Source organism: Notechis scutatus, chromosome 2 (assembly GCF_049901735.1).
Source record: "Notechis scutatus isolate UNSWTSFEM ecotype Mainland chromosome 2, rNotScu1.2, whole genome shotgun sequence".
Taxonomy (NCBI): domain Eukaryota; kingdom Metazoa; phylum Chordata; class Lepidosauria; order Squamata; family Elapidae; genus Notechis; species Notechis scutatus.
This window is the reverse complement of record NC_142010.1, coordinates 232,417,853-232,445,164: the sequence shown is the minus strand read 5'-3', so window position 1 is coordinate 232,445,164 and position 27,312 is coordinate 232,417,853. Positions and strand designations below refer to the sequence as shown.

At 38.2% G+C, this 27,312-nt stretch overlaps 1 protein-coding gene and 1 long non-coding RNA gene across 3 annotated transcripts in view; one reads left to right on the top strand and one right to left on the bottom strand.

Annotated features, from left to right (window-relative positions):
- Positions 1 to 27,312, top strand: part of RASGRF2 (Ras protein specific guanine nucleotide releasing factor 2) — a 118,748-nt gene that overhangs the window by 25,374 nt on the left and 66,062 nt on the right. For both annotated transcript variants that reach the window (XM_087958236.1, XM_087958235.1), the window contains exons 2-8: positions 5,062 to 5,168; positions 9,688 to 9,835; positions 10,746 to 10,835; positions 22,388 to 22,641; positions 23,633 to 23,712; positions 24,283 to 24,476; positions 25,809 to 25,918. In XM_087958236.1, the coding sequence (XP_087814362.1) occupies positions 5,062 to 5,168; positions 9,688 to 9,835; positions 10,746 to 10,835; positions 22,388 to 22,641; positions 23,633 to 23,712; positions 24,283 to 24,476; positions 25,809 to 25,918 (983 nt within the window). The remainder of the gene's footprint in view (positions 1 to 5,061; positions 5,169 to 9,687; positions 9,836 to 10,745; positions 10,836 to 22,387; positions 22,642 to 23,632; positions 23,713 to 24,282; positions 24,477 to 25,808; positions 25,919 to 27,312) is intronic.
- The window catches only part of LOC148132545 (uncharacterized), a 43,805-nt gene continuing 19,439 nt past the window's right edge, over positions 2,947 to 27,312 (bottom strand). The window contains exon 3 of the long non-coding RNA XR_015748156.1: positions 2,947 to 3,060. This is a non-coding gene — a long non-coding RNA (uncharacterized LOC148132545). The remainder of the gene's footprint in view (positions 3,061 to 27,312) is intronic.

Sequence of the window (27,312 nt, the reverse complement as noted above, 5' to 3'; positions counted from 1 at the left end):
ATGGAATGGAAAGCAGCAGGAATAACCAGAAAACAAATTTTGGTTGTAGAAATGTAGATATAAGAAATCTGATTCCGGTGGCTTTAGTTTTTGGAATTTGCATATTAATTTGAAGCTGGTTACCCATTTGATAAACTAGATACTGCAACCTTCTTAAGAGCCTGCTTTAGTCTACTGCTATTTGCTTGTGGAGGGTGGTTTAATAAGATGCTATATAAGGAAAGGATATTCTGTTGCATCAGCTAACCATATTTTAGTTGTATTATATGTTTTTATGGGGACATATATGTTTGTCTCATTCATTTTATCAATATTTTCAGGTAGTTTTTGTTTCCTGTTGGTTACCAGATAGATCTTGTAGCATTAATGCAGTGTAACTAAAATGTAAAGCTTGCTAAGAAATAATAGTGGGATCTTTCTATTTTTTTAAAAAAAAAAATCTAGCAAATTTGATCATGTTCCTGTTTTACTTGCATAGTACTATCTTTATTTAGCTTTATTTTAATGTTGCTAGTCTCAGACTGTAATTAGATTCTCAAGCAGGCTGTAGCTGGCCTCAGATAAAATGTGTAATATTCAAGTCAGTGAGGATCTGTGATTGGGGATGTTGGTTGGTTGAATATAATAGTCATTCTCAGAACTAAGTGAAATGGGACCTGTAATTAGTTTAATGGGACATGTAATTAGTTTAAATGCAGGAATTGGTATTTTTGTTTCTTATTTGCAACTGTGTCAGAAGAAATGGAGCAGGTAAGTATTATTTTTCTTGTGACATGTATATTTGGTAAATAGGAGCCTATGAGTTTTAGTCCTGTTTTAGGCATAAAAACCATCTAGGTGATTTTTGGCTAGTCTCTTTCTTAGCCCAATTCACCTCACAGGGTTGATGTGGGGAAAATAGGAAGAGGAAACAGTATTGGGTGCGTTTGCTACTTTGAGTCATTAAAAAAAATGATGTAGGATATAAACAAAACAAAAGAAATGCTAATCTTAAATCGAGATTATCTGTTCATCTGGAGCACTAGCTTTCCAGATGCTTTTTATTTGGGAAATATTATTGGAAGGGAAACCATGTTATGCATTCCTTGACTCTAGGCTAAACATTATAATAATTCCCTAATGTTTTCCCTGGCCATCCTGTATTAAGGTATATTTATGGATAAGAATAAATAGTAAAATGTGTAAATCTAACTTTCAGGTAAAAAATATTTTTTCAGTTGCTTAATAAACCACCAGTACCGTATAAAAATATTTCTGCAGTTGTATGAATGTAGAAAAAAGATATATAACATATGCAAGTTCCTCCAGTATGCAAAGATGTCTCTCTTTCTCCGTCTCTCCCTTGCCTCCCTCTTTCCTTCTCTCTCCTTCTCTCTCCTAAACTTCACCACCATAATCCTTTCTTTCCTAAAAGGCCAGCTGCAAATGTTTAGGTAATAGGAAACTACCCTGCTCAACCACTCCCCCCCCCAAAGAAGCTGTAGTAGAAAGTGAGATGTTTGACGGAAGAAGCAATACTAGTATCTTCACATCTGGACAGTCTTGCTTGAAGCTGAGCTGCAGGAATCATGTGCTTTGTGCATTTCATTGTGCTTTTAGCTGAGGCTTCAAGTGCTTCCAATCTTTTGATTATTTAAGTGCTGGGACTGTGTAGATCCTGGAAAAAAGGATTGATATTTGCATTTGCTTGAAATTTTAGCAGAAGTGTGAAGAATTTTAATGTGGAAAATAAACAGGTACAAAGGCACAATAATACCTTTTTAAAAGCTAGGTTATTACATTTGCTTAGAAATTATATTTAGAGTTATGGTCCATTTTTAAAAAAACCAACCCTCTGCTGTTTAGATTATGACTCGAGAGACTTTCAGTTACGTCCTATGTGCAATTTTGCAATTGCATACAAATAGCAAAAATATTTATGTTGAAATCTCTGCTCCATATACATGTTTCCAATATAGGGTTTACTTCACATCAAAAAGCACTTGAGAAGGCATTTGCAGCATTTAATTTATTTTGAGATATACAGGTGACTCTCAGAAAGAGACGGCCAAACTGGGGGGACAAGTCAAGGTGGAATTAGTCTAGAATTGTTAGGTAGGCACTTCCCCACCCCTGAATGACATTCAACCTTATCAAGTCTGGCCCAGGAGCAAACTGCCAGTCTGGGAAGATTCCTATGAAAAGGCATCAGCAATGAAGTAGCTAATTGAACTCTTTGTGTGTGGATCTGGTTCTTCATGCCCAACAATGGGACAGATTTATACAGCAAACTATACCACTGTTAATAATACGGTATATCAAATAATATACCAAGTTTTCCGGAGAAAGCCATTATATGACAAAGTAAGCTATTTCTAACTGAGTCTTGGTATGCAGTGAACAGAGTTGCCCAAAGCCTGCATTCTGGATTATATGAAGCTTTTGAAAGTTCCAATAAATAACTCTCATTGAAGGAGATCAACTAACGATTGCTGTTGTCATAAAGGAGATTAGATCAACAAAATAAGTTTTTTGGCAGCATCATTCTGGATCTAATCCTGTAGCAGAGGTTGGACTCTGTTTTTTGTCTTTACTTCATGACAATATTTGTCATTCCTTAACTCACTCTCAGCTATACTATCCAAGCATTTTTCAGCCCAATATAGGAAATAATAGTTTCACTTACATGCTGAAAGATTCCTTGTAATTCAGTACAATGAAGGTATAACTGATAACATCAAGTAATATATCTGATGATAATTAAAATGTAAAGGTATAAGGCAATGGCACACAGACAATTAGATATGAACAGCATACTTGTTTTAAATATGGACTTGCTGATGCTTATCCCATAGGTACTTTTTCAAGAGGCAACTTGATTTTCTGGTTTTTCTTTGAAGATGTTTCACTTCTCATCCAAGAACCTTGTTTAGCTCTGACTGGACAGTGGGGAATGGAAGGATTTATACTCCTTGCAGACAGCTGGTCATTTGAATTCTTTTAGAGAGTCATTAAGGTCACCTGGAGGTTTATCTGTGTCATCAGGGTCACCTGAGTAGTGCAAATGGGTGTGGAGCCTACCTGGAATGATTGAAAGGGCTGTGTTATAGACTGGAGAAGTGAAACGTCTTCAAATAAAAACCAGAAAGTCCAGTTGCCTCTTGAAAAAGTACCTTTGGGATAACCATGATCTGGATGACTGAGAATCTCCATAGACATTGCTTATGTTTTATCAATACCAAGTCCCAATTTAATAGGCTATATCAGCCAGAGATAGAAACATTAACAAAGGGAAGAAAAGGAACACAGGATCCATATCGTCATTCCTCCTTTTGTTTTCTTCTGTGCTTAAGAGACCAAGAATAATTCTTGAGGTCTTAATGCAGGCATCTATCAAGTGTCATCAGGCCAAAGAGAAATGCTTGCTTCAGTTATTAAATCAGTCTCTTCCCATCTCAACTTTGCACAGTTTGACAGGGCACTACCTAGTTTAACAGTAAAATACAAGAAAACTCTTGTTATTGTTTATGCTGAGTATGAGTACTCTCAATTTCCTTTTTTTTTATTGTTCCACACTCTTGGAAATAGTTTAACATCAGTTTGATTAACTTGAACATAACTGAGTAGTATGAATGAGAAAAGCTGCAATATTTTGGCAAGCACCCCAAGATGTTTGCCAAATCAATGTCCATTTCTAGTTGGTCAGCTGATGGATGATAATGCCTTTTATATTTGAATCTATCTTTTTAGAGATCATACAGGGCCAGTCCTAAAATTACCTAAAATTCCACATTACCAGTTAAACTGTAACACCCCTAACATTCTGGGTTTTTAATACGTGAATAAGTGTTTTTTCCTATGTGTACCTAATTATTATCTGTAGCAGCAAGATGTGTATGTCTGTGACATATATGTGCTCTTTGACATTCCATAGGTAGGAGAAGCACTTTATATGGAAACATGAAAGCATACCTTTTCTGTTCTAGAATTCTTTTCCAAGAGACCAGGATTGATGCTGACTTTGGAATTCCTTTCCCACAGAAGCATGGGTACCAGCCTTGTCTGCTTTCATTGCTAAGTGAATACCTGGCTTTTGATTCTAGTATTTTTAGCCTAAGGAAAAAAATGCCCAGCCTTGATATTTGTCCACAAATGCTTTTCTATTGGTATTTTTTATTGTACTTCATTTTATTCCATTAGCTTATTTAATAAAATGCCATCTATAGTTAAATTATACTATTTTCTATGGTAATCAGTAGTGTTGAAAGAGTAACAGACAGAAGTATGGGACATGAGGGATTTGTATAATTCTTGTTTTGTTCTGACATTGTTTAGAGTTATGTGTTTGAAATGGATGGCCATATAAACAAGGGTAAGTAGGTAGACAGACAGACAGGCTGCCTGTCATGATAGCTATATGATTCATTTGCCATTAGAAACAGTAATGGTGGCATCCATTGCTAGGACAACTTCAGACAGCTTTAGACTGTTATGCCTGTTCCTGGATTAGGATGCTCCGCTCAGTCATTCATGCCTTACTCCCTTCTCAGGTAAATTATTGCAATGTACTCTGCATGGGATACAAATCGACCAGAAAACTATTATTTCTCTCTCTCATTTATTCAAGTAATATAACAAGCCTGAGGAATGGCTCAAAAGCTACATTTGGTTATAAAAGGAATCAGGAGGAACAAGCTAACTAAGCCATAATACTTGGCTGCTGAAATATCAAATATGGTTTGGCTTAAAACACCTTTTTTGATGATGACATATAGATAATTGCAGCATTGTGGTTATTTTAGTGCTGAAGCCTACATGGCAATGTAATGTGTTTAGAATAGATGCAGGGGAGTGTTCTACAAACTTGAGATGTGTTTCTGAAGCCAAATTCTTTTCCTAAATAAGTGTTCTGATCATTTCAGAAATCTTTTTCACCAAGAGAAAGCGCTACGAAGTGTGATAAAGCAGGGTTCGTTGCATGTACTGACTGTACTATTTAGTCAATATTTACATTTTAATTTTATTGTATTATTATATTGACATTACATTACTACATTTAAACCTTTTTAAAACTATTTACAGTATTATTTCACAGTCCTCTTTGGCCATGAAGGGCAGAAGCCACTTGAGCTCCGTTGTGAGGAAGAAGCAGATGGAGAAGAGTGGGTGGAGGCTATTCAGCAAGCCAGGTATGAAATTCCAATACTAGCTACTAATAATTTGGTTTGGCTAAGGGACAATGTCTTCCTTCCTTGTTTTCTTTTCTCCCTCCCTCCTGAGGATTTCTACTGGCTCCTTCTGTGCCTCCTTCTCTTATAATGCAGAAAAAGAACAGTCCAGTATGTATTTCTACATCATTCACAACTTTCCAATGTCCTCCTTTACCTGTAGTACTAACCCAGCATGATTCATCTATTTTGTCTGTATGGGTAGTCTTCTGAGATAGGAGCAGCAGCTGGAGTCACATTTATATTGTAACAGTAAAGTAACTTGAAGAACTCATGTATGTAGAGTTCATTGTCGGGTCCGTTCGGCTTTTACTGGAACGACCCAACAACAATTCAGTGGCTGTTAGCAATGGCGCTCCTTTCCAGCTGACGGTCCGATGCATTTCGATCCTTCCTGCTGCATTAATGGGGCCCTGCGTTCTGGAAGATGTTCCAACATATTCCGTTCCGTCTTGCTGCATGGATGGGAGCTGGCGTCTTGGCTGCGGTTTAGAGACAACGCGGTTTGCTTCCCACGTCAGTTATCGGCGATTTAGGAGTGTAGTCAGCTGTTTGGAGGGGCGGTGGTTAGTGGTTGCATCAGCCGCTGCAGGGTGGTTCCAGGGAACGATTATGTCTTGTTAATCTTGTTGGGGAAAGCAGATCCAAGGCTGGGATGGAAGGGGGAGGGGTTGATTGGATTGTTTAGGCACGGGGTGGAGCCGCGTGGGTGTAATTAACGGGCGGTGCTGTTATTATCTGTTAATTGGGGAGAGGGTATAAGAACAGAGTTGAGAGACGGTTGCTCTCAACGCTGACTTTGAACATATCCTTGTTACTGTTACTACTGTTCGTGATTGGAAACCCTGCATTAAACCTTATTATTGTATTTCACTGCTTGTGAGTAATGTGGTTTATGGGAAAAGGTATTCAGTGCCTGACAGGCTGTGACAGCTGAACTCATGTATGTTATTCATTTTTTAATGGTGTCGAGTCACCTCGAACTGTGAAAAGGGTGATAAATAAAACAAAGAAACACATAAAACAGGAGAAGGCAACTTCTGGTCCATATGTGGCTTTGCAGCATTCATGTTGTAGTCCCCCCCTAGTATCCCTGGAATTTTCCACCCCTTAAAATATACAAATAATTTCCCCTTACTTATGGGTGGATCTTCTAATTGAGAAAAGGACAAAATGGATGCCTTGAGGCAGGGGTGTCCAACCTTGGCAACTTTAAGCCTGGAGCAGCCAGCAAAGCTGGCTGGGGAATTCTGGGAGTTGAAGTCCTCCAGGCTTAAAGTTGCCAAGGTTGGACACCCCTGCCTTAAGGTATCTTTTTTATCCATTAAAATTCCAGTTATTTTTGAAAAACAATCTGAAATAAGTTACCAATCCACTCTAATAATACCATGACATTAAAATATCACTCTCTAAAATAAGATGCTTACTTACAGTTTGATCTTGGCCTCTGTGGCACATGATAGAAATATGATCTAACTGGAATAAGTTGCTTTGTTCCCCTTTTAAGGTATAAAGAGGAGGATCTTTTCACTGGATATCAGAGAAGCGGCTGGAAACAACCCTTCTGGAGGGCATTTGGTTGGGTTTGTAGATTGGTTTTGCTATATATTTTGCAATCTGTATTTTACTTTTATTTGATGGTAGATATTTTTTGTATTTGTATCTGCCATCAAAAGCCCTTTAGGATTGCATTTAATAAATTATTTGCTGGTGCTGAATTTCAGAATTTATGGCTTTTCAGATAGTGTGAGAAGATTGAGAGGGAATTTTTAGTGGAGTTAACCAGAGAAGACACACTTGTACTTTCTCCTGTGCAACTTTTAGCAATCACCCAGTTGAAAATCTTGTTAAGTTCTAATGCTGGCTGTTCTTGGTTGGAAATACAGTATTTCTCTGAACTCAGACATGTATGTTTGGCTACAGTCCATTATTATCCTTATTCTTATTGTAACTTACTGCTTTTCTTTATGGGGTTTTGCAAAAGGTATTTTTTTGGAGCAAAATAAAACATGGTATAAATTAAAAGAGCATTTTTCTGTTTGTTATTGTAATCACAGCTATATGAATTTAGGTGTATCCAATTCATGGGAAAATGCATGATGTTATTAACTGAAAGCTATTCCTTTCCTGATGCAGCCCTATAGATTATGGCTTCTATCTTGTTTTCACGTGGAAAATAGGAGGTTTTCCAGGTTTCTTAGGCTGAAGACTGTTAGAGTTGTAGCCTTCTCCTTGCTCCATTGGCATCTCTTTGTGCTTATAAATAGACAGGATGGGCATCTGGAAGTGAAAATAGCTGCTTTTTATAAAAACGAAGACACCTCATCCCAGCATAGTTGAAGAGTACATATAATTCTGCTTTAGTAAAAGCATTCATTGAAGAGGGAACTGGCTTGGGACTCCTATAGATGTGAATTGACACATCTTATCCTTCAGAGATCATTTATATTCAGCTGATGGAGTAGAAGGAGACTCAGAAAGTATGTTCTTGATAAAGACTTAGTGATTTGAATGCTGTTCTTTCTGGTCTGTCTCTGTTGTTGGTTGCCAAAGGATTGCTTCTGTTGTCACCCAGTGTCATCTGTCCCAAAAAAGGGAGGAGATAGGTCTATCTGCCACTGAACCTTCTTGGCTGGTTTACTTTTTCTTCTGATCTGAAGGCTGCCCTTTCCCTGAATGACTTTGGTTTTTGAACAGGCTGGTCAGACTCTTTCCCTGCATTTCTTTCTCCAATTTCCCTTGCCCTTTCTCTATGGCTTTCTTGGTTTCCTGTTTGTAGAGAACTACAAGAAGGCACTTTTGCTTAACTGTTGTCTCAGGACCAAGAGAATGAGTGCACATAGTACAAGACCAAAAAAGAGCATTTCCTGCATGACACAGGAAGACCTACTTTATAAGTAGAAAAGATGGAGTAAAACTTTTACTATCAGATCAGCCTCTAGGAATTGGGAATAAAAATGCCTTTTTGGAAGGTAGCATCACTCAATACTACAGTTTTTTTTAAATAGAATAGAATAGAATTCTTTATTGACCAAGTGTGGCTGGACACACAAGGAATTTGTCTTTGGTGCATATGCTCTCAGTGTACATAAGAAAAAATAAAATACATTCATCAAGAATCATAAGATACAACACATAGTGATAGTCATAGCTTACTAATAAGCAATCAAATCATACTAGGAAACAAATAAAACAATATAAATTGAAAAGATACAAGCAACATGGTTATAGTCATAAGTGGGAAGAGATAGGTAATAAGAGGGATGAGAAGAATAATAGTAATACAGTCTTACTAAGTAGTTTGACAGTTTTGTGGGAATTAGTTGTTTAGCAGAGTGATGGCATTCGGGAAAAAACTATGTCTACCTGTTCTGGTGTGCAGTGCCCTATAGCGTTATTTTGAGGGTAGGAGTTGAAACAGTTTTTGTCCAGCATGTGAGGGGTCTGCAGATATTTTCAAAGCCCTCTTTTTGGCTCATGCAGTATACAGGTCCTCAGTGGAAGGCAGATTGGTAGCAATTTTTTTTTCCTGCAGTTCTCATTATCTGTTGAAGTCTGTGTTTGTCTTGTTTGGTTGCAGAGCCAAACCAGACAGTTACAGTGGTGCAGATAATAGATTCAATAATTCCTCTGTAGAACTGAATCAGCAGCTCTTTGGGCAGTTTGAGCTTTCTGAGTTTGTTGTGCTTTTTTGACGACATTTTTGATATTATGTGTCCATTTTAAGTCCTGAGATATGACAGAACCCCAAAAACTTTAACCTTAGACTGTCTACTATTGACCTCACCCCTTTCCTAAGAGGTCTGTAGGGGGCGTGCATAAGCGCACCATCGTGCCTACCGTCCCTGTCCTATTGTTTCTCTTATTCTTTTATTTTTCTTATATGTACCCATTTCATGTATTCACAACTATGTATACACTTATACTTATTATCTTGTAAACAATTGGCAAATCAAATAAATAAATAAATAAATAGATTCTACACAGTTGATACTGTGTTGTCTAGCATTGTCAGAGGTGGCAGTATAGGAGGGTTTTTCCTAAAAACTACCACTATTTCTACAGTTTTGCGTTATTTAGTTCAAGATTGTTCTGGTTGCACCACAAGGCTAGTTGTTCAACATGCTGTCTGTATGCATATATTCATGTTTGTCCTGAAGCCAAAGCATTTCCATATTGATTGCACAGCTTTAGTGTTATACCTTGAGACAAATATATGGTCAAATTGCTATGACCAAAGAAAAATCAATATTACCAATAAAGCTTTTTTTCTCAGCCCCACATATTTAAATATTCCTATGTCAGATTTATATATAAGTTGTAAAACATAAAAATGTGTGGGAATACACTTATTACTACAATTTATTAAAGAATAAAGAATTTAAAGAATAATGGAACCTAGTATTTTAGACTTTGTTTAAATATGTTGCCTATATAATTTCTAACATAAAAATTTTCATTATTTTTTTTCAACATATAGCTATTCAGATATCCTGATTGAGAGGGAAGTGTTGATGCAAAAATATATCCATCTAGTTCAAATTGTAGAGACAGAAAAGATTTCAGCAAATCAGCTACGTCATCAGCTTGAAGATCAAGACACAGAAATTGAAAGGCTTAAATCAGAGGTATATTTCAAAATTCATCCTTATTGTGCTGCTACTGCTGTCTAATATACAGTCTGACTTCCTTTTCAGTCATTGGCAAAAGTTTCATTAATTAATTTCATTAATTAAAATGAAACTTTGGCTAGGAGTAACACCTCTGAATATGAACCTTTCTATTTTGTCAAGTTTATTAATTATTTTTATTAGTCTTGCAATATTGTTTTTGAATGTTGTTTGGAATGGTTGTCTTTTTTTCTACAATGGATTGCTTTGCTTTTGTCATTCTAACCTGGGCAAGCTAAAACAAAAAACTATCTGTGACAATTTGCTTTAATAACAATTCTGCTTTTTTAGATTCAAATACTGAGAAAATTCATGACTTTCAAATCAAATCGGTGTTGGATTGTATATGTTTTGTATAATGCATATTATTTGGCCTTAACCTGAAATAATTTTCAGGCACCTTTTCAGGCACCTGAAATAATTTTCAGGTTAATAATTATTCTCATGAGAATAATGTAATTGAAAATTCTACTATGGGTCATTGTATCTTGGCAGCTAATGGAACACAAAAGGTATTCCTTTGCCTTTCTGAGTGTTATTTCATATAGTCCTTTTTCCAGAAATAGAAATTTTATAAAACCAGACTTAGACTTAGAATAAGTTTATTGTCACTTTAAATGTACACTAATTGGCACACCTTAAAATGAGATTTCATTGCATACAGTTCTCAAAGGGCTCACCACCACAAAATACATGACATAAAATGACAAAAATTAAATGAATGAATGAACAAATAAATAAATAAATAAATACATGTTACTATGCAAAGTTCCAGGGGCTTGAAATTACATCTTGAAAATTTCATGTGATATTCTGAAATCTGTTGAAAACTTTAAGATTTTACATTTTTGTTTGTTGTTTTTTCTAGATTGTAGCTCTCAATAGAACAAAAGAACGAATGAGACCCTATCAAGGCAATCAAGAAGAAGAAGATCCAGATATTAAAAAGATTAAAAAGGTATTTCTCCACTCCATTTACATGGAGAAGTGATAACAATATTTCCTATTTTTTCTTTCAATTAAAAGAATATGTATGTATGTATGTATGTATGTATGTATGTATGTATGTATGTATGTGGATCTTTGGTTATTCGGGTTTTCTCCTGTGTAAAATTGGAAGTATCTAGGTGATGTTTCGATGAAGTCTCATTCATCATCTTCAGGCTTGTGTCTTCGGCTTTGTGCTTCTTGGAGTAATGTGAGCTTGAGCTGCTTCTTCCTTTTAACTGCTAGTGGGGTGTGTGACTTGATTGGGTTGGGGCTTGGCTGTGTTCTGATTGGTTGGGGGGGGTGTGTTCTATTCTGGGGGTGTGTTCTATTCAGGTGGGGGCTTGATTGTCATTCTTCATGTTAGGACACCAGACCCACACCCACGAGGGCCACACAAGATGCTACCACCACACTTCCACGTAGAAAGCAGACTCACACTCACACAGATGATGAGACACGACCACGGACCAGAAGCCGTACCACAGCTGCATTACTACCCGCTTCAAACCCCTCCGACCCATACATGAAGCGAACGTACACCCACCATGAAGATGTGGCACGACCACGAACGCGAAGCCAAACAACAGGATCATAGCTCACCAGCTCAAATCCCCCGGCAACTAAGACTAACCTGAGCACAACCAAGCCCCCACCTGAATAGAACACACCCCAGCCAATCAGAACACAGCCAACCCCCAACCAATCAGAACACAGCCAAACCCCAACCAATCAGAACACACCCCCACCCAATCAGAACACAGCCAAGCCCCCAACCAATGAGAACACACCCCCACCCAATCAGAACACAGCCAAGCCCCCACCCAATCAAGTCACAGCCCCACTAGCAGTTAAAAGGAAGAAGCAGCTGCAAGCTCACATTACTCCAAGAAGCACAAAGCTGAAGACACAAGCCTGAAGATGATGAATGAGACTTCATACTTCCAATTTAACGCGGGAGAAAACCCGAATAACCAAAGATCCACATACAAATAACCACGAATAAATATATATATATATATATATATATATATATTTGTTTTCTTAAGTTTTCGCGGGTACTTACATGTATGGTGTTCGGCTTGGTTCGGGTATTTTCCCACGTCATTGTAGTTCTTTTAAAGTTGTAGCAACGTTTCAGCAGAATCTCATCTGCCATCATCAGGCTTCTGTATTGTGTCCGTCTGTGGGTCAGACTTTTACAGTGGTTTCAGATTTAAATTTGGGGCAGCCTATTGCTGTGCCAGAATGGTTTTTCTTCATCCTGATTGGTTGGGAGTCTTGGTCTGTGTTTATTGGTCTCGGAGTTTGCTGTGTTCTGCTTGATGGGTGTTTCTAATATCTTCTGTCTGTTTTTTGGCTCTTTTTGTATCTTGATTGGCTGGCAGCATTGTGTTACTTTAATGGAGGTCTTTAGTGCAGCTTGGCTTCGGGTAAATGGACGGCTATCATTAGTTAGGAAGCTGGGTTTCATCTGGGTGCCTGGTTGGGGTGTGTTTGAGCTGGAGGTATCAGGGGGATCTGTTTGTGCCCAGGTGTTTGCCTGGCTTGTGGTGTGGAGATTTTTTGTTTGTGAGTGCAGGCTTCCAAATGATTGACAGCCTGGTGGAATCATCTCTTCTGTTCATGCTTTCTGGTCTTTTTCAATCTCTATGGCTTCTCTGATGACTCTGTGGCTAGGGTTTTCCATAGTGGCCAGGGTTTTGGTGCCATTGAAGTTGATGCTATGACCTGTAGCTTCCATGTGTTGGACTAGTGAGGAAGTGTGTTCCAGCTTTTTGACTGCATTTTTGTGTTCATCCAGGCGGGTACTTATTCTTCTATTGGTCTGTCCAATGTATGTGGCCGGGCATGATGCACAGGGGACTTCGTATACGCCTTGGTTTTCCAGGTCAATTTTATCTTTGGGGTTGCTAAGGATGGCTGCTATTTTTCTGTCTGTTTTGAAGGCAGTCCTGATGTGATGTCTGTGTAGTACCTTACTAATTTTGTCTGTAGTACCTCTTATGTAGGGCAGGACAGCTGTTCCATAGGTCTGTTCATCTTCTGGGTCTCTATTATGTTTCAGTGTGTTTTTGTGGATCAAGCTGGTGATTTTGCTTTTGTGGAAGCCGTTGGCTGTCAGTACTTTAGTCAGGGTGCATGTCAAAAAGCTGGAACACACTTCCTGTTCTGATTGGTTGGGGGGCTGGCCATGTTCTGATTGGCTGGAGGCGTGCTCTGTTTAGGTGGGGGCTTGGCCGTGCTCAGGCTAGTCCCAGCTGCTGGGGGATTTGAGCTGGTGAGCTGTGATCTTGGGGATCAAAAAAGAAGAACCAACCTCTTCCCTGGTCCAACACCTCAAAGCCACAGGACATGAGATTGACTTTAAAAATACCAGAACTATCGCCAAAACTGAACACTTCAGCAGCAGAATAATCAGAGAAGCCATAGAGATAGAAAAACGCCCACACAGCATGAATAAAAGAGATGACACCTCCCGCTTACCAGCCATTTGGAAACCCGCCCTCATGAACAGACGAGTACCCAACATGATGAATGACACCAGACCCACACCCACGAGGGCCACACAAGATGCCACCACCACACTTCCACGTAAAAATCAGACTCACACCCACACAGAAGATGAGACACGACCACAGACCAGAAGCCGCACTGCAGCTGCATCACTACCCACTTCAAACCCATCTGAGCCATACATGAAGCGAACTGACCCCCACCATGAAGATGTGGCACGACCACGAACTCGAAGCCAAACAGCAAGATCACAGCTCACCAGCTCAAATCCCCCAGCAGCTGGGACTAGCCTGAGCACGGCCAAGCCCCCACCTGAACAGAGCATGCCTCCAGCCAATCAGAACACGGCCAGCCCCCCAACCAATCAGAACACAGCCAAGCCTCCAACCAATGAGAACACACCCCACCCAATCAGAACGCAGCCAAGCCCCCACCCAGTCAAGTCACACCCCACTGGCAGTTAGAAGGAAGAAGCAGCTGAAAGCTCACATCACTCTGAGAAGCACAGAGCCGAAGAAGCAAGCCTGAAGATGATGAATGAGACTTCATCGAAACGTTGCCTAGATACTTTGAATCTTACGCGGGAGAAAACCCGAATAACCAAAGATCCACATACAAATACCCGCGAGAACCTCAGAAAACAAATATTGCACCTCTACGGGAGGAAACCCACCATCTGACCAGGACTTATGAAAAACTTGAAGTCCAAAGAGCTTCCATTTTATGTGACCTCGCATTCCTATGCAACTGCCGAGATCAAAATTTAATTCCCACAAGCTTCCAATTGAAATTCCACACCAACACAGCAGCCACCAAACGCATCCTAAAAAGAACAGAATTGGCCCTAATTAGAAATGAACTTCACACAAAAAGATTTCTCCTAGACCAAATCAACAAAGATCTTCTCACACTTCACCTCAGACTCAGCAACAAGATTCACCCCTTACTTTGGGACAAATCCAAACAACTCGTTGTCTGGAGAGCGAAACACAGACCACCCTCAAGACAGACACACACACCAACAAACTCAGAAAACTACAACAATGCCAGAAACCAACTCCTCTCCCCTCACAGCCACACATGAAACAAACAGTGCACAACATCTCAGACAAGATCCTCACCGAAGCCGAAACCAAGGTCCTTTCAAAAGGATTCAACTTTGCTGTTGCTCCCAAACACATCCCCACAGAAACCATCATATGCAGAGTTGAAACCAGCCTGACCAAAACCAACCCTGATGATGCTAATAGAATCAGACTCGAAATCACCAACATCCTCTGCACTAGCAAACCACCCAAAAGCAACTTATCCAAAGAAGAACAAACTGCACTACGTAACCTGAAAGAAGACACCAGCATAATAATCCTACCAGCAGACAAGGGCAATGCGACAGTGGTTATGAACACATCTGACTACCAAACCAAGTTAACCAACCTACTCCTAGACCCCACATACAAACCCCTAAAGACAGACCCCACCACCCACCTAGAAAAAACCACCAGATCCAAAATAAAAGCCTCCCCATCAGTGAAGAAATCCAGCAAAGAATCATACCCAGAGAGAAATCTTTCAGATGCCCTAAGCTTTATGGTCTCCCCAAGATACACAAAGAAGGAACTCCACTTAGACCAATAGTCAGCTCCATAGGCTCACCTCTACAAAACCTAGCCAAATTTCTCGCCAAACAACTACAGCCCTATGCAGAATCCATCAACTCACATGTAAGAAACTCATTCCAGTTCATCGAGATCATAAAGAAACAAAACTTACAACCCAGCGACCTACTAGTGAGCTTCTATGTCATATCCCTCTTCACCCAAGTGCCAATAAAAGAAGCCTTGACAGCCATCCAAAACAAATACAACCCCCCAGCACATCCTAGATCTGACCAATCACTGTCTATCCAATACATACTTCACCTACAACGGACAAAAATACAAACAAATAGAAGGAGCACCCATGGGATCACCCTCTCACCTGTCATCGCAAACCTCTACATGGAACACTTTGAAACACAAGCTCTAGAAAAATATGATCACAAACCCAAACTCTGGCTCAGATACGTAGATGACACCTTCATAATCTGGCCACACGGGAAAGAAAAACTGAACAACTTCCTCACACACCTCAACAGCCTACACCCCAAAATACAATTCACCATGGAAACAGAAGCTAACAATCAACTTCCCTTCCTAGATGTCTTGGTATACAAAAACCCAATGGCTCCCTAGGACACACCATCTACCAAAAGAAAACACATACAAACCGCTATCTACACGCACTCTCACACCACCACCCAGCACAGATCAATTCCGTAGCTGAGACACTCATCTCCAGAACAAAATGCTTAGCTGATGAACAACACCTAAAACCGAACTAAACACTCTCACCAACGTACTAACAGCCAATGGATTTCAAAGAAAGAAGATCACCCACCTAATCCAAAAAGAAACCCCAACCAAAATCCAAGACAGAGAACAAGAGAACAGCAAAGCCCTCCTCCCATATATAAAAGGCACTACAGACAAAATCAGCAAGATCCTCCAAAAACACAACATTAAAACAGCATTCTGCACAAACAGAAAAATATCCACCATCCTAAGAAACCCTAAAGACAAAATCGAGTTAGAAAACCAAGGAGTATATGAAATCCCTTGCACTGCCTGCCTCACCACATACATTGGACAAACTAACAGAAGAATAAGTGCACGCGTTGAAGAACATAAGAACTCAATCAAAAAAGAAGAACCAACCTCTTCCCTGGTCCAACACCTCAAAGCCACAGGACATGAGATTGACTTTAAAAATACCAGAACTATCGCCAAAACTGAACACTTCAGCAGCAGAATAATCAGAGAAGCCATAGAGATAGAAAAACGCCCACACAGCATGAATAAAAGAGATGACACCTCCCGCTTACCAGCCATTTGGAAACCCGCCCTCATGAACAGACGAGTACCCAACATGATGAATGACACCAGACCCACACCCACGAGGGCCACACAAGATGCCACCACCACACTTCCACGTAAAAATCAGACTCACACCCACACAGAAGATGAGACACGACCACAGACCAGAAGCCGCACTGCAGCTGCATCACTACCCACTTCAAACCCATCTGAGCCATACATGAAGCGAACTGACCCCCACCATGAAGATGTGGCACGACCACGAACTCGAAGCCAAACAGCAAGATCACAGCTCACCAGCTCAAATCCCCCAGCAGCTGGGACTAGCCTGAGCACGGCCAAGCCCCCACCTGAACAGAGCACGCCTCCAGCCAATCAGAACATGGCCAGCCCCCCAACCAATCAGAACACAGCCAAGCCTCCAACCAATGAGAACACACCCCCATCCAATCAGAACGCAGCCAAGCCCCCACCCAGTCAAGTCACACCCCCACTGGCAGTTAGAAGGAAGAAGCAGCTGAAAGCTCACATCACTCTGAGAAGCACAGAGCCGAAGAAGCAAGCCTGAAGATGATGAATGAGACTTCATCGAAACGTTGCCTAGATACTTTGAATCTTACGCGGGAGAAAACCCGAATAACCAAAGATCCACATACAAATACCCGCGAGAACCTCAGAAAACATATATATATATATATATATATATATATACTATGTGACCTCCAATTCCTACGCAGCTGCAGAGACAACAATACTACACCAACCTGCTTCAAATTAACATTTCATCAAAGCACAGCAGCCACTAAACGTATCCTGAAAAGAACTGAAATGGCTTTACTACGGAACGAGCTCCACAGTAAGAGATTCCGATTAGATCAGTTAAACAAAGATTTGCTAGCACTACACCTGGAACTGAGCAGCAAAATCCACCCTCTACTTTGGGACAAGATAAAACAACTTACAACTTGGAGAGCTGATTCTGAAGGTATTTACAAACAGGAAAAATTATTGAAAAAATTAAAGAAATTAGAACATGACAAGAAAACCCCCAACAACTCACAACAACACCTGAAACAATTAGTGCACAACGTTTCCAACAGAGAACTCACCAAAACAGAAACAGATGTTCTAACCAAAGGATTCAATTATGCTATAGCACCCCAAAAATCCCCACAGAATCCATCATATGTGCAGTAGAATCCAGCCTAACTAAATTAAATACAGATGAAGCTGATAAAATAAGACACCAAGTTACCAATATCCTATGCACAAGCAAGCCACCCAAAAGCAACTTACAGAAAAATGAAATTAAAGCACTACAAACCCTGAAAAGAGATAGCAGCATAATCATCCTCCCAGCAGACAAAGGAAATGCCACTGTAGTAATGGACAGAAAAGACTACAAAACAAAATTGACAGACCTACTCCAAGACTCCACATACAAACCCATAAACACAGACCCAACCACATATCTGGAAAAATTAACCAAGAAGAAAATTATAACCAGCCACATAAGCAAAGAGATCCAACACACGATTATACCCAGAGAGAAATCTTCCAGATGCCCCAAACTATACGGCCTCCCAAAAATACACAAAGAAGGCATACCTCTCAGACCCATAGTCAGCTCCAGAGGAGCACCACTACAAAACCTAGCCAAATACCTAGCAAAGCAGCTACAGCCCCATGCTGAAACAGCAGCTTCACATGTACAAAACTCATACCACTTCTTGGAAATGATCAAAGATCTACACGTGGAGCAAGAAGATCTGCTTGTAAGTTTTGACGTGGTTTCCCTATTCACTCAAGTCCCGATAAAAGAGACCCTTGAAATCATCAAAAATAAATACCAACCAGCCAAACACCTCATGGAACTAACAGAACACTGCTTAACCAACACATATTTCATATACAAAGGACAAAGATACAAACAAATAGAAGGAGCCCCCATGGGATCACCACTGTCACCTGTCATTGCTAACCTGTTCATGGAAGAATTCGAATCCAGAGCCCTGGCCAATGCCATCCTCAAACCCAAACTATGGTTAAGATACATCGATGACACATTCGTGATTTGGCCCCATGGACAAGAAAACCTAAACAATTTCCTAACACACCTAAACAGCGCACACCCCAAAATCAAGTTCACCATGGAAACAGAAACAAACAAACAACTACCATTCCTAGATGTACTAATCTACAAAAAAACAGATGGCACACTAGGACACACCATATACCAGAAGAAAACACACACCAACCGCTACCTCAACGCCCAATCCCACCACCACCCAGCACAGATAAACTCCGTGGCTAAAACACTAATTACCAGAACCAAACGCCTGGCAGACAAGACACACATTAAGGCTGAACTATGCACCCTGACTAAAGTACTGACAGCCAACGGCTTCCACAAAAGCAAAATCACCAGCTTGATCCACAAAAACACACTGAAACATAATAGAGACCCAGAAGATGAACAGACCTATGGAACAGCTGTCCTGCCCTACATAAGAGGTACTACAGACAAAATTAGTAAGGTACTACACAGACATCACATCAGGACTGCCTTCAAAACAGACAGAAAAATAGCAGCCATCCTTAGCAACCCCAAAGATAAAATTGACCTGGAAAACCAAGGCGTATCGAAGTCCCCTGTGCATCATGCCCGGCCACATACATTGGACAGACCAATAGAAGAATAAGTACCCGCCTGGATGAACACAAAAATGCAGTCAAAAAGCTGGAACACACTTCCTCACTAGTCCAACACATGGAAGCTACAGGTCATAGCATCAACTTCAATGGCACCAAAACCCTGGCCACTATGGAAAACCCTAGCCACAGAGTCATCAGAGAAGCCATAGAGATTGAAAAAGACCAGAAAGCATGAACAGAAGAGATGATTCCACCAGGCTGTCAATCATTTGGAAGCCTGCACTCACAAACAAAAAATCTCCACACCACAAGCCAGGCAAACACCTGGGCACAAACAGATCCCCCTGATACCTCCAGCTCAAACACACCCCAACCAGGCACCCAGATGAAACCCAGCTTCCTAACTAATGATAGCCGTCCATTTACCGAAGCCAAGCTGCACTAAAGACCTCCATTAAAGTAACACAATGCTGCCAGCCAATCAAGATACAAAAAGAGCCAAAAACAGACAGAAGATATCAGAAACACCCATCAAGCAGAACACAGCAAACTCCGAGACCAATAAACACAGACCAAGACTCCCAACCAATCAGGATGAAGAAAAAACCATTCTGGCACAGCAATAGGCTGCCCCAAATTTAAATCTGAAACCACTGTAAAAGTCTGACCCACAGACGGACACAATACAGAAGCCTGATGATGGCAGATGAGATTCTGCTGAAACGTTGCTACAACTTTAAAAGAACTACAATGACGTGGGAAAATACCCGAACCAAGCCGAACACCATACATGTAGTACCCATGAAAACTTAAGAAAACATATATATATATATATATATATATATATATATATATATATATATATATATATATATATATATATGTGTGTGTGTGTGTGTGTGTGTGTGTGTGTGTATGTGTATGTGTATGTGTATGTGTATGTGTATGTATATGTATATGTATATATATATATATATATATATATATATATATATATATATATATATGTTTTCTTAAGTTTATATGTATATATGTATATATGTATATATGTATATATGTATATATTTCTTAAGTTTTCATGGTACTTACATGTATGGCATTCAGCTTTGTTCGGTATTTTCCCACGTCATAGTAGTTGTGCTTTTAAAGTTGTAGCGACGTTTCGGCAGAATCTCATCTGCCATCATCAGGCTTCTGTATAGTGTTCATCTGTGAGTTCACTGTAAAAGCCTGACTCACAGATGAACACTATACAGAAGCCTGATGATGGCAGATGAGATTGTCATTGTAGTTGTTCTTTTAAAGTTGTAGCAACGTTTCAGCAGAATCTCATCTGCCATCATCAGGCTTCTGTATTGTGTCCGTCTGTGAGTCAGACTTTTACAGTGGTTTCAGATTTAAATTTGGGGCAGCCTATTGCTGTGCCAGAATGGTTTTTTCTTCATCCTGATTGGTTGGGAGTCTTGGTCTGTGTTTATTGGTCTCGGAGTTTGCTGTGTTCTGCTTGGTTGGAACAAAGCAAACTCCGAGACCAATAAACACAGACCAAGACTTTATATATGAAGGCCATATATATATATATATATATAATATGTATCCAGGTATTCATAACTATGTTTTTACTTATACCTATTATCTTGTAAACAATTGACAAAAATAAATAAATGAATAAAAAATAAAATATTCATTTGAATCAAGCAGCATAACCAGTGGTGGGATTAAAATAATTTAACAACCGGTTCTCTGCTCTAATGATTTCTTCCAAAAATCAGTTCACCAAACTGCTCAGAAAGTAAACTGAAAGTAAACTGCTCAGAAAGAAACTGGTTCTCCTGAAGTGGTACAAGCTGGCTGAATTCCACCACTGAGCATAACATTTAGTAAAGTGTTCCAGAACAGCTAATTATCTTGATGAACTGTTTGGTGAAAGAGACAGTGATGTTAATAAAGGTCCACATGGCTTAAAATTCATGTATCAAAGTACTCTATGAAAACAATTATAAAGAAAAAATTTCCAACTACTGCAATTTAAAGCTTTTGAATGTTAGGTATCACTAAAAAAAGAAGTTTGAGATGAACATCTTTTAAGGGGAGGTCCTTAATAGTTGCAATTCTGATGCTGGAAGAACGAAAAGAAAAAAAATGGAAGAGAAATTTAAAAGTTTATATAGCCAACAATGCATTGTTATCAAAGTATTCTATAAACATATAATTATGGATAATAATGATACTTAAAACAATAGGTCCTATTAGCATTTTTCCTTTTACATTAGGGTTATATATTTCATGGCATTTTGACACATGCATTGGATAGAAAATACACTACCACTTTGACTATTTAAAACTGCTTAGTCATAAATAATGGCATTAGGTGTGCCAATTATTATTTATTGCATGTATTTATACCCTGTCTTTTCTGGGAACTCAGGGTAGCATGCATGAATCAATTCACTTCTTCTTTTATTCCTAAAGTGTCCAACATCCTTGGGAAGTAGGTTGGCATCAGAGAATGATTTGTCCAGAGTCAACAACTAAACACTAGGATGTTGAATATGAGTCTTTCTAGTTGACATCCATCAACTTAACTGTTATGCCACATTAGTTCCTCTACAGTTAATTTTCATTTAAATCAATACAATTTATTGTATAGACCTAAGGGAATGTTTCCTTTCCAGTTGATTTTAAATGTGAGATGTTGGTAAAAAATAGAATACATTAAGTAGAAGCCTATGCAGAGTTTTGAATTGAATGTTCAAGTGTTCTAAAATGCACATAAACTCATTAAAATAGATGCAGCCTTACCCCAGAAACAAGCATGGCTATTTTAATAAGCTGCAGATTAGTTCTGTGTTCACTTTCCCTCATGTTCCATTACATATTCTCAAAAGCAAATGTGAAGAATAGCTATTTGAATTTGCTGAATTTAGTTCTGTTACTTAGATGTGAGTCTCATAAATATATTTTTGTTGTACTTAAAGCATACTAATTCTTCTACATACTCTCCATTTTCTGAGCCAATCTATAATGCAAAATATTCTAAGATCAGCTAAATCATTCTGGTCTTTCTAAGCATGCTCTAAAATAAGAAGTAGAAGACTAATTGCCGTTTTATATTTACTAACTGCAGACATGCTTGCCTTCCTTTCCTGAGACACTGATATATCAATACATCTATTTGAAAGGGATATATATAGTTTTCAAAGACCATTAAGATTTTTTTTAATCAGATCAGTATGAAGTAGTTTCTTTGAAGGTGGCCAAATTATGTTATATTGTATATAAAATTAGGCAAACTTTAACTTCCCACTGTTAATCCAGTACCAATCAGAGTATATTATGTCTTTATTTTTTACTATTGTTGTTGTTTTTACAGCTTTTATTTGTAATGCTAGTCTGTGACCGTAATAAAAATTGATTTTTTAAAAAATTCACTCTTTAGGTACAGAGTTTTATGCGTGGTTGGTTGTGTAGAAGAAAATGGAAGACAATTGTCCAAGATTATATTTGTTCGCCACATGCAGAAAGTATGCGAAAAAGAAACCAGATAGTTTTCAATATGGTTGAGGCAGAATCTGAATATGTGCATCAACTTTATATCCTTGTGAATTGTTTTCTAAGGCCCTTAAGAATGGCTGCAAGTTCAAAGAAACCACCTATTAGTCATGATGATGTTAGCAGCATCTTCCTCAACAGGTATTATTGGATACATTTTTAAAAACTCATTCCAATATGATTGCATGAAATAGTTTGCTGTCTGTTTTGATTTATAGTATTAAAAATTTGTAGAATGTGTAGAACATGTTTGCATTTAATTTTTAGAATTTTGAAATTGAAAGCTCTTACTTCCTTTCTCTTTGGGTGGCAGGGGAAGACTAAATGAATTCCAGTTTTTCCACCCCTAATTGCGGTAGCTTCATTGGGACGTATGGAAAACTAATTTATGTTGATATTTTCAACATTAAATTGAATAACATATAGCTTTGGATATTATAAAACTAGTGGACAGGTAATCCCAAATGGCTGAATCAATGTCAAATGGTACATCTATGGACTCTTTGATGTCCTTGCAATCATACCAGTTAGGATAGAAGGTGCAAGAAAGGTGCTGGGCTGCTCAGCTTAGCAAATCTAGGCATTTTAGTTTTACTTTCAGCTCTTTAGATAACTTAGGTATGGGGTGTTTTGTGTAGCCGATGTGCATGTATTAGCAACATTCAAGTGATCAGATTGGTTTAGAATTTAATGGGTCCAAAATTGTCACTTTCCACTTATAGAATTTGGGGATGTTCTGCCTGCCACTATTAAAAGAGCTACAGATGCTACTTAATAATCATCCTCATTTTGTGCCTAAACTAGAACTCTTGTTGATTCTGTTTATGATTGATATATTTAACCTTTTTTCTTTAATAAACTGCCCAGAGTTAATGTCTGTATAAATTATTTAAATAAATATAGTTAAATAAAAATATAGTTTATTATTTCAAAACTATGAAAAATGCTTCTCTGTAATTTTATTTATTTTTAAAATTCTAACGCACTGCATCCCAAAAGGTTTTGGAGTGGCAGTGCTTATTCAGCTATCCTGTTTTAATAATCATTATATGTGCTGATAATTTTGAATAATATATTTTACACAGAGATTTTTAATTTTTGTTTTATTTTGTCAACTCTTATTTCTCTCTAGTGAAACTATAATGTTCCTTCATGAAATATTTCATCAAGGATTAAAAGCAAGAATAGCAAACTGGCCTACCTTAATTTTAGGTAACTTTGTGTGTTGGTTTCTATGTTTAAAGAGTAGCATTACATTTTTTATTTGAAAGTTAAGATTTTTTTAGTTTCCTTACAGTAAGTTGCTTTATTTTTTATTTACCCTGTTAAATAAATTTAGAAACTTACAATATCCACCTATGTATTCTTTGTTCCAAAAGGAGTAACTATATTAGGAAGCTGCACTGTATTTCATTACTGTTATATAGTTTTTTTTTCTTCAGTCAGAAATTTTGTTTTTTAAAATAACTGTTACAGAGGCAGAAATAAGAAGAATTATTTTTCTACCATTTGAAGTTCTGTCCTAGCATGAAATATACTTGCAAAGAGCCTTCAGGTTAAATTTTATTAATATATAGATAAAACTGTATTGATCACTTAATGTTCTCAGAAGAATTGAGCAGTCAAATTGTAACTAGTAGGTGAAACTTTAATAAAGATGTCTTCCTTTTTAATACCTGTAATTATACAATGCTACAAATGGTATTAATGTGGTTTAGACTTTTTATTTCTATGAAGGAAAAGGAATGACTGCAAAAATCAACTATCTTTTTGTCTTTATAGCTGACTTATTTGATATTCTTTTACCGATGCTGAATATATATCAAGAATTTGTTAGAAATCACCAGTATAGCCTACAGGTGCTGGCAAACTGCAAGCAGAACAGAGATTTTGACAAACTCTTAAAGCAATATGAATCCAACACTGCATGTGAGGGCAGAATGCTTGAAACATTTCTTACGTACCCCATGTTTCAGGTAATTTTATTGCTTCCATCATTTTATTATCATCCTCATGACTTTTGCTGTCAAATAATCTTTCCCAAATGATGTTGTTAGAAAGAGTGGCTAACCTGGACTCACTAAACTGAAGAAAATCGCTATAGAATAAGTCTTTTTATTTTGTTCAATTGAGAGAGATTCTGTATTACAATCTTTTGTATTGGTCAGATATTACATAGGCATTAGTATTTTGTTGTTTATTATTTTTCGATCATAATTTTGCAGTAATGCATTTTTGCATTATAGTTAGTTTTCATCTATGAAAATTGAAATATTTGGGAGGATATTGCCAAATGGCACTATCAAACTGCAGGAATAATACTCAAGCACATCTAAGTGTGCATGGAAGTCACAATCTTCTTAGAGAATGAAGACTGCATCAGCTAAGTATGCTGTTGATGCCATGGCACTCTGTTTAAAAAGGATCGTTAAGCTCAAATAATAGAAATAGGCAAACTGGTTCTGGACAGCATCCTGGTTTACTGAAAAGCTTTCAAAATACTTCTGCTGATATACTGTGCCCATTGCAGCGTCCATTTAGAAGTTGCTGTAGCTTTCTGCAGCTACAGATTACTCTTCAAAAAAATAATAATACTTCAAATAATTATATGGCAGCTACTGTTATTAGCTCATGAAAAATCTGCTGCCAAAGTCCTAGTGCGGGATTTAAGACTAACAGTGACAGCTGTCAAATAATCACTTAGGAGGAGAAAAATAAAGGTTCATTTTGGTGAAAACAGCTGGGATGGAGGGAGTTCATCCCTGTCAGGAAACCTGTCACTACAATTTCATTGGGGAATAGCCTTCCTTCCCCCCCACAGCAATTTAAGTGAAGCATCCTTTATTTTTCTACGTGACAGCTGCCCTCAGAATAGTTAATGAAAGCAGCAACTCCCCTAAAGCAGCTTATTAGAGCTTTAATAGCTGCTCTGATACTCCACACATATCTGAAGCCAGGTCAAAGATTAAAGATTAATCTGTTTCACTTTGGATGACTTTGGGAAAAAAACTGATTCAATTTAAGATTGGGCTAGCCTCAAAAACAGATGCACACTATATTCATATTACTCTCACTGAATTGGTATTGCTATTTTTTGGGACTCTGAAGACTCCTGTACTGAGCCAAGGATTCAGTGGCCTCAATGACCCCTTCAAGCTCCATAGTTCTTGCGACTAATTTCTGAAATAGGAAATGCAATTTTTTTTAGAATGTATTAACTGTAAGGAGATCCAAGATGGAAAACATATCATGTTATAATTAATTATACATTTAGAATGCATCACTGACCAATATTTTCAATCCTTTAGATTCCTAGATATATTATCACCCTTCATGAACTTCTAGCTCATACACCACACGAACATGTGGAAAGGAAAAGCCTTGAGTTTGCTAAATCTAAACTGGAAGAACTTTCAAGGTTTGACTGCTTTTTGTTCTCAATATATAAATCCAGAACAGAAGTGTAATATGTACAATTAGATAATAGTTTTTAAAATTGCACTTGCATATATATAAATCCCATTGGTATTGAATCCCATTGGAGACTAGTCCGGGTTAAAGATTCTACAAAACAGCACTCTTAATAACTCTTCATTGGGGAATATACTAACTGACCTTCTGGGGAGGAGAATATCTGAAAGTGAAGGGACTGCAATGGAGAAATGCTGTTGCCATTCCATTGAATATCTCAAATAGGAGGAACTTTAAATATTAGCTTATAGAAAACTTATAGGACAGATTGGTTTTTCTCCAAAGAGGCAGTTCTGGAGAGACCTGGGAGCCAATTCGTGGAGGCTTGATAGATTCAATTAGCATTTGAAACGTACCCAACTCCTATCAGAAACCAATGCAGACCTAATGAAGTATAGTTATATGATTTTTACCCATTGAGACTCACATTTTTCACTAATAGTATTGTAGTTTCCAAGTAGTCCCCAAAAGCTCATGTCACATGCATAAAGCATTGTAGTAATCCAGCTTACAACCTCCAATAATTAAAATCAGATGGTTTTTGAAAAAACTTAGCTTTCCCAGCGTCCAATTTAAATTTATTTTATTACATCCATATACACACAGATCAATATCTCCATCTTAATCTGGAACTATATAATTTAGTGTCTTCAATATATTTAAGATACTTCATCCTGACTAATGGATGTTCTCTTCTGGCAATTTCAGATAAATAATGAAAAGCAGGGGGATACCATAACAGAACATCCATTATTTTGATCTCTGATCTTGTCCCTGCCTGGAATGGCCCACTTAGGATGGAGTAGAAATTTGGCAAATAATTTTCTCTGAACCTTGTAGGTAGCCCAGAAGCATACCATGGTATTGTATACCACCAAGAAAAAGTAACAAGGGAGGGCTGCATTACTCTCCAAGTCTATAAGTCTATCCATCTATAAGATGGATCAGTGCAAATTTCATCCTGTGCCCAGGTCTAACCAAACTAAAAGGGGTTCAAACAATTTTCTTTTTCTGGGATATGTTGAAACTGACATGTCACTTCCTTGCCAATTACTTTACCCCTAAACAGAAAGGTGGACACAAGATGAAGGTTGAGCAACAGTTTGGGGGACAGATTATTTTATCTATTTTTCTGCAACTACGGTAGAGGAGGGTAACTTTAAAGTGGACCATGATGGTATATTCCATCAATGCAGTAAGAGCAGCGGTTGCTAAAGCTTTGATGCTTTTACTGTCAATGAGTAGAGTTCAATGTGAGCTTTTACAGGTATTTAATCAGATTTATTAGGATCTTCTTTCACTGGCATGCCAGGCATTTATCTACCATTTCATCTCCATGAC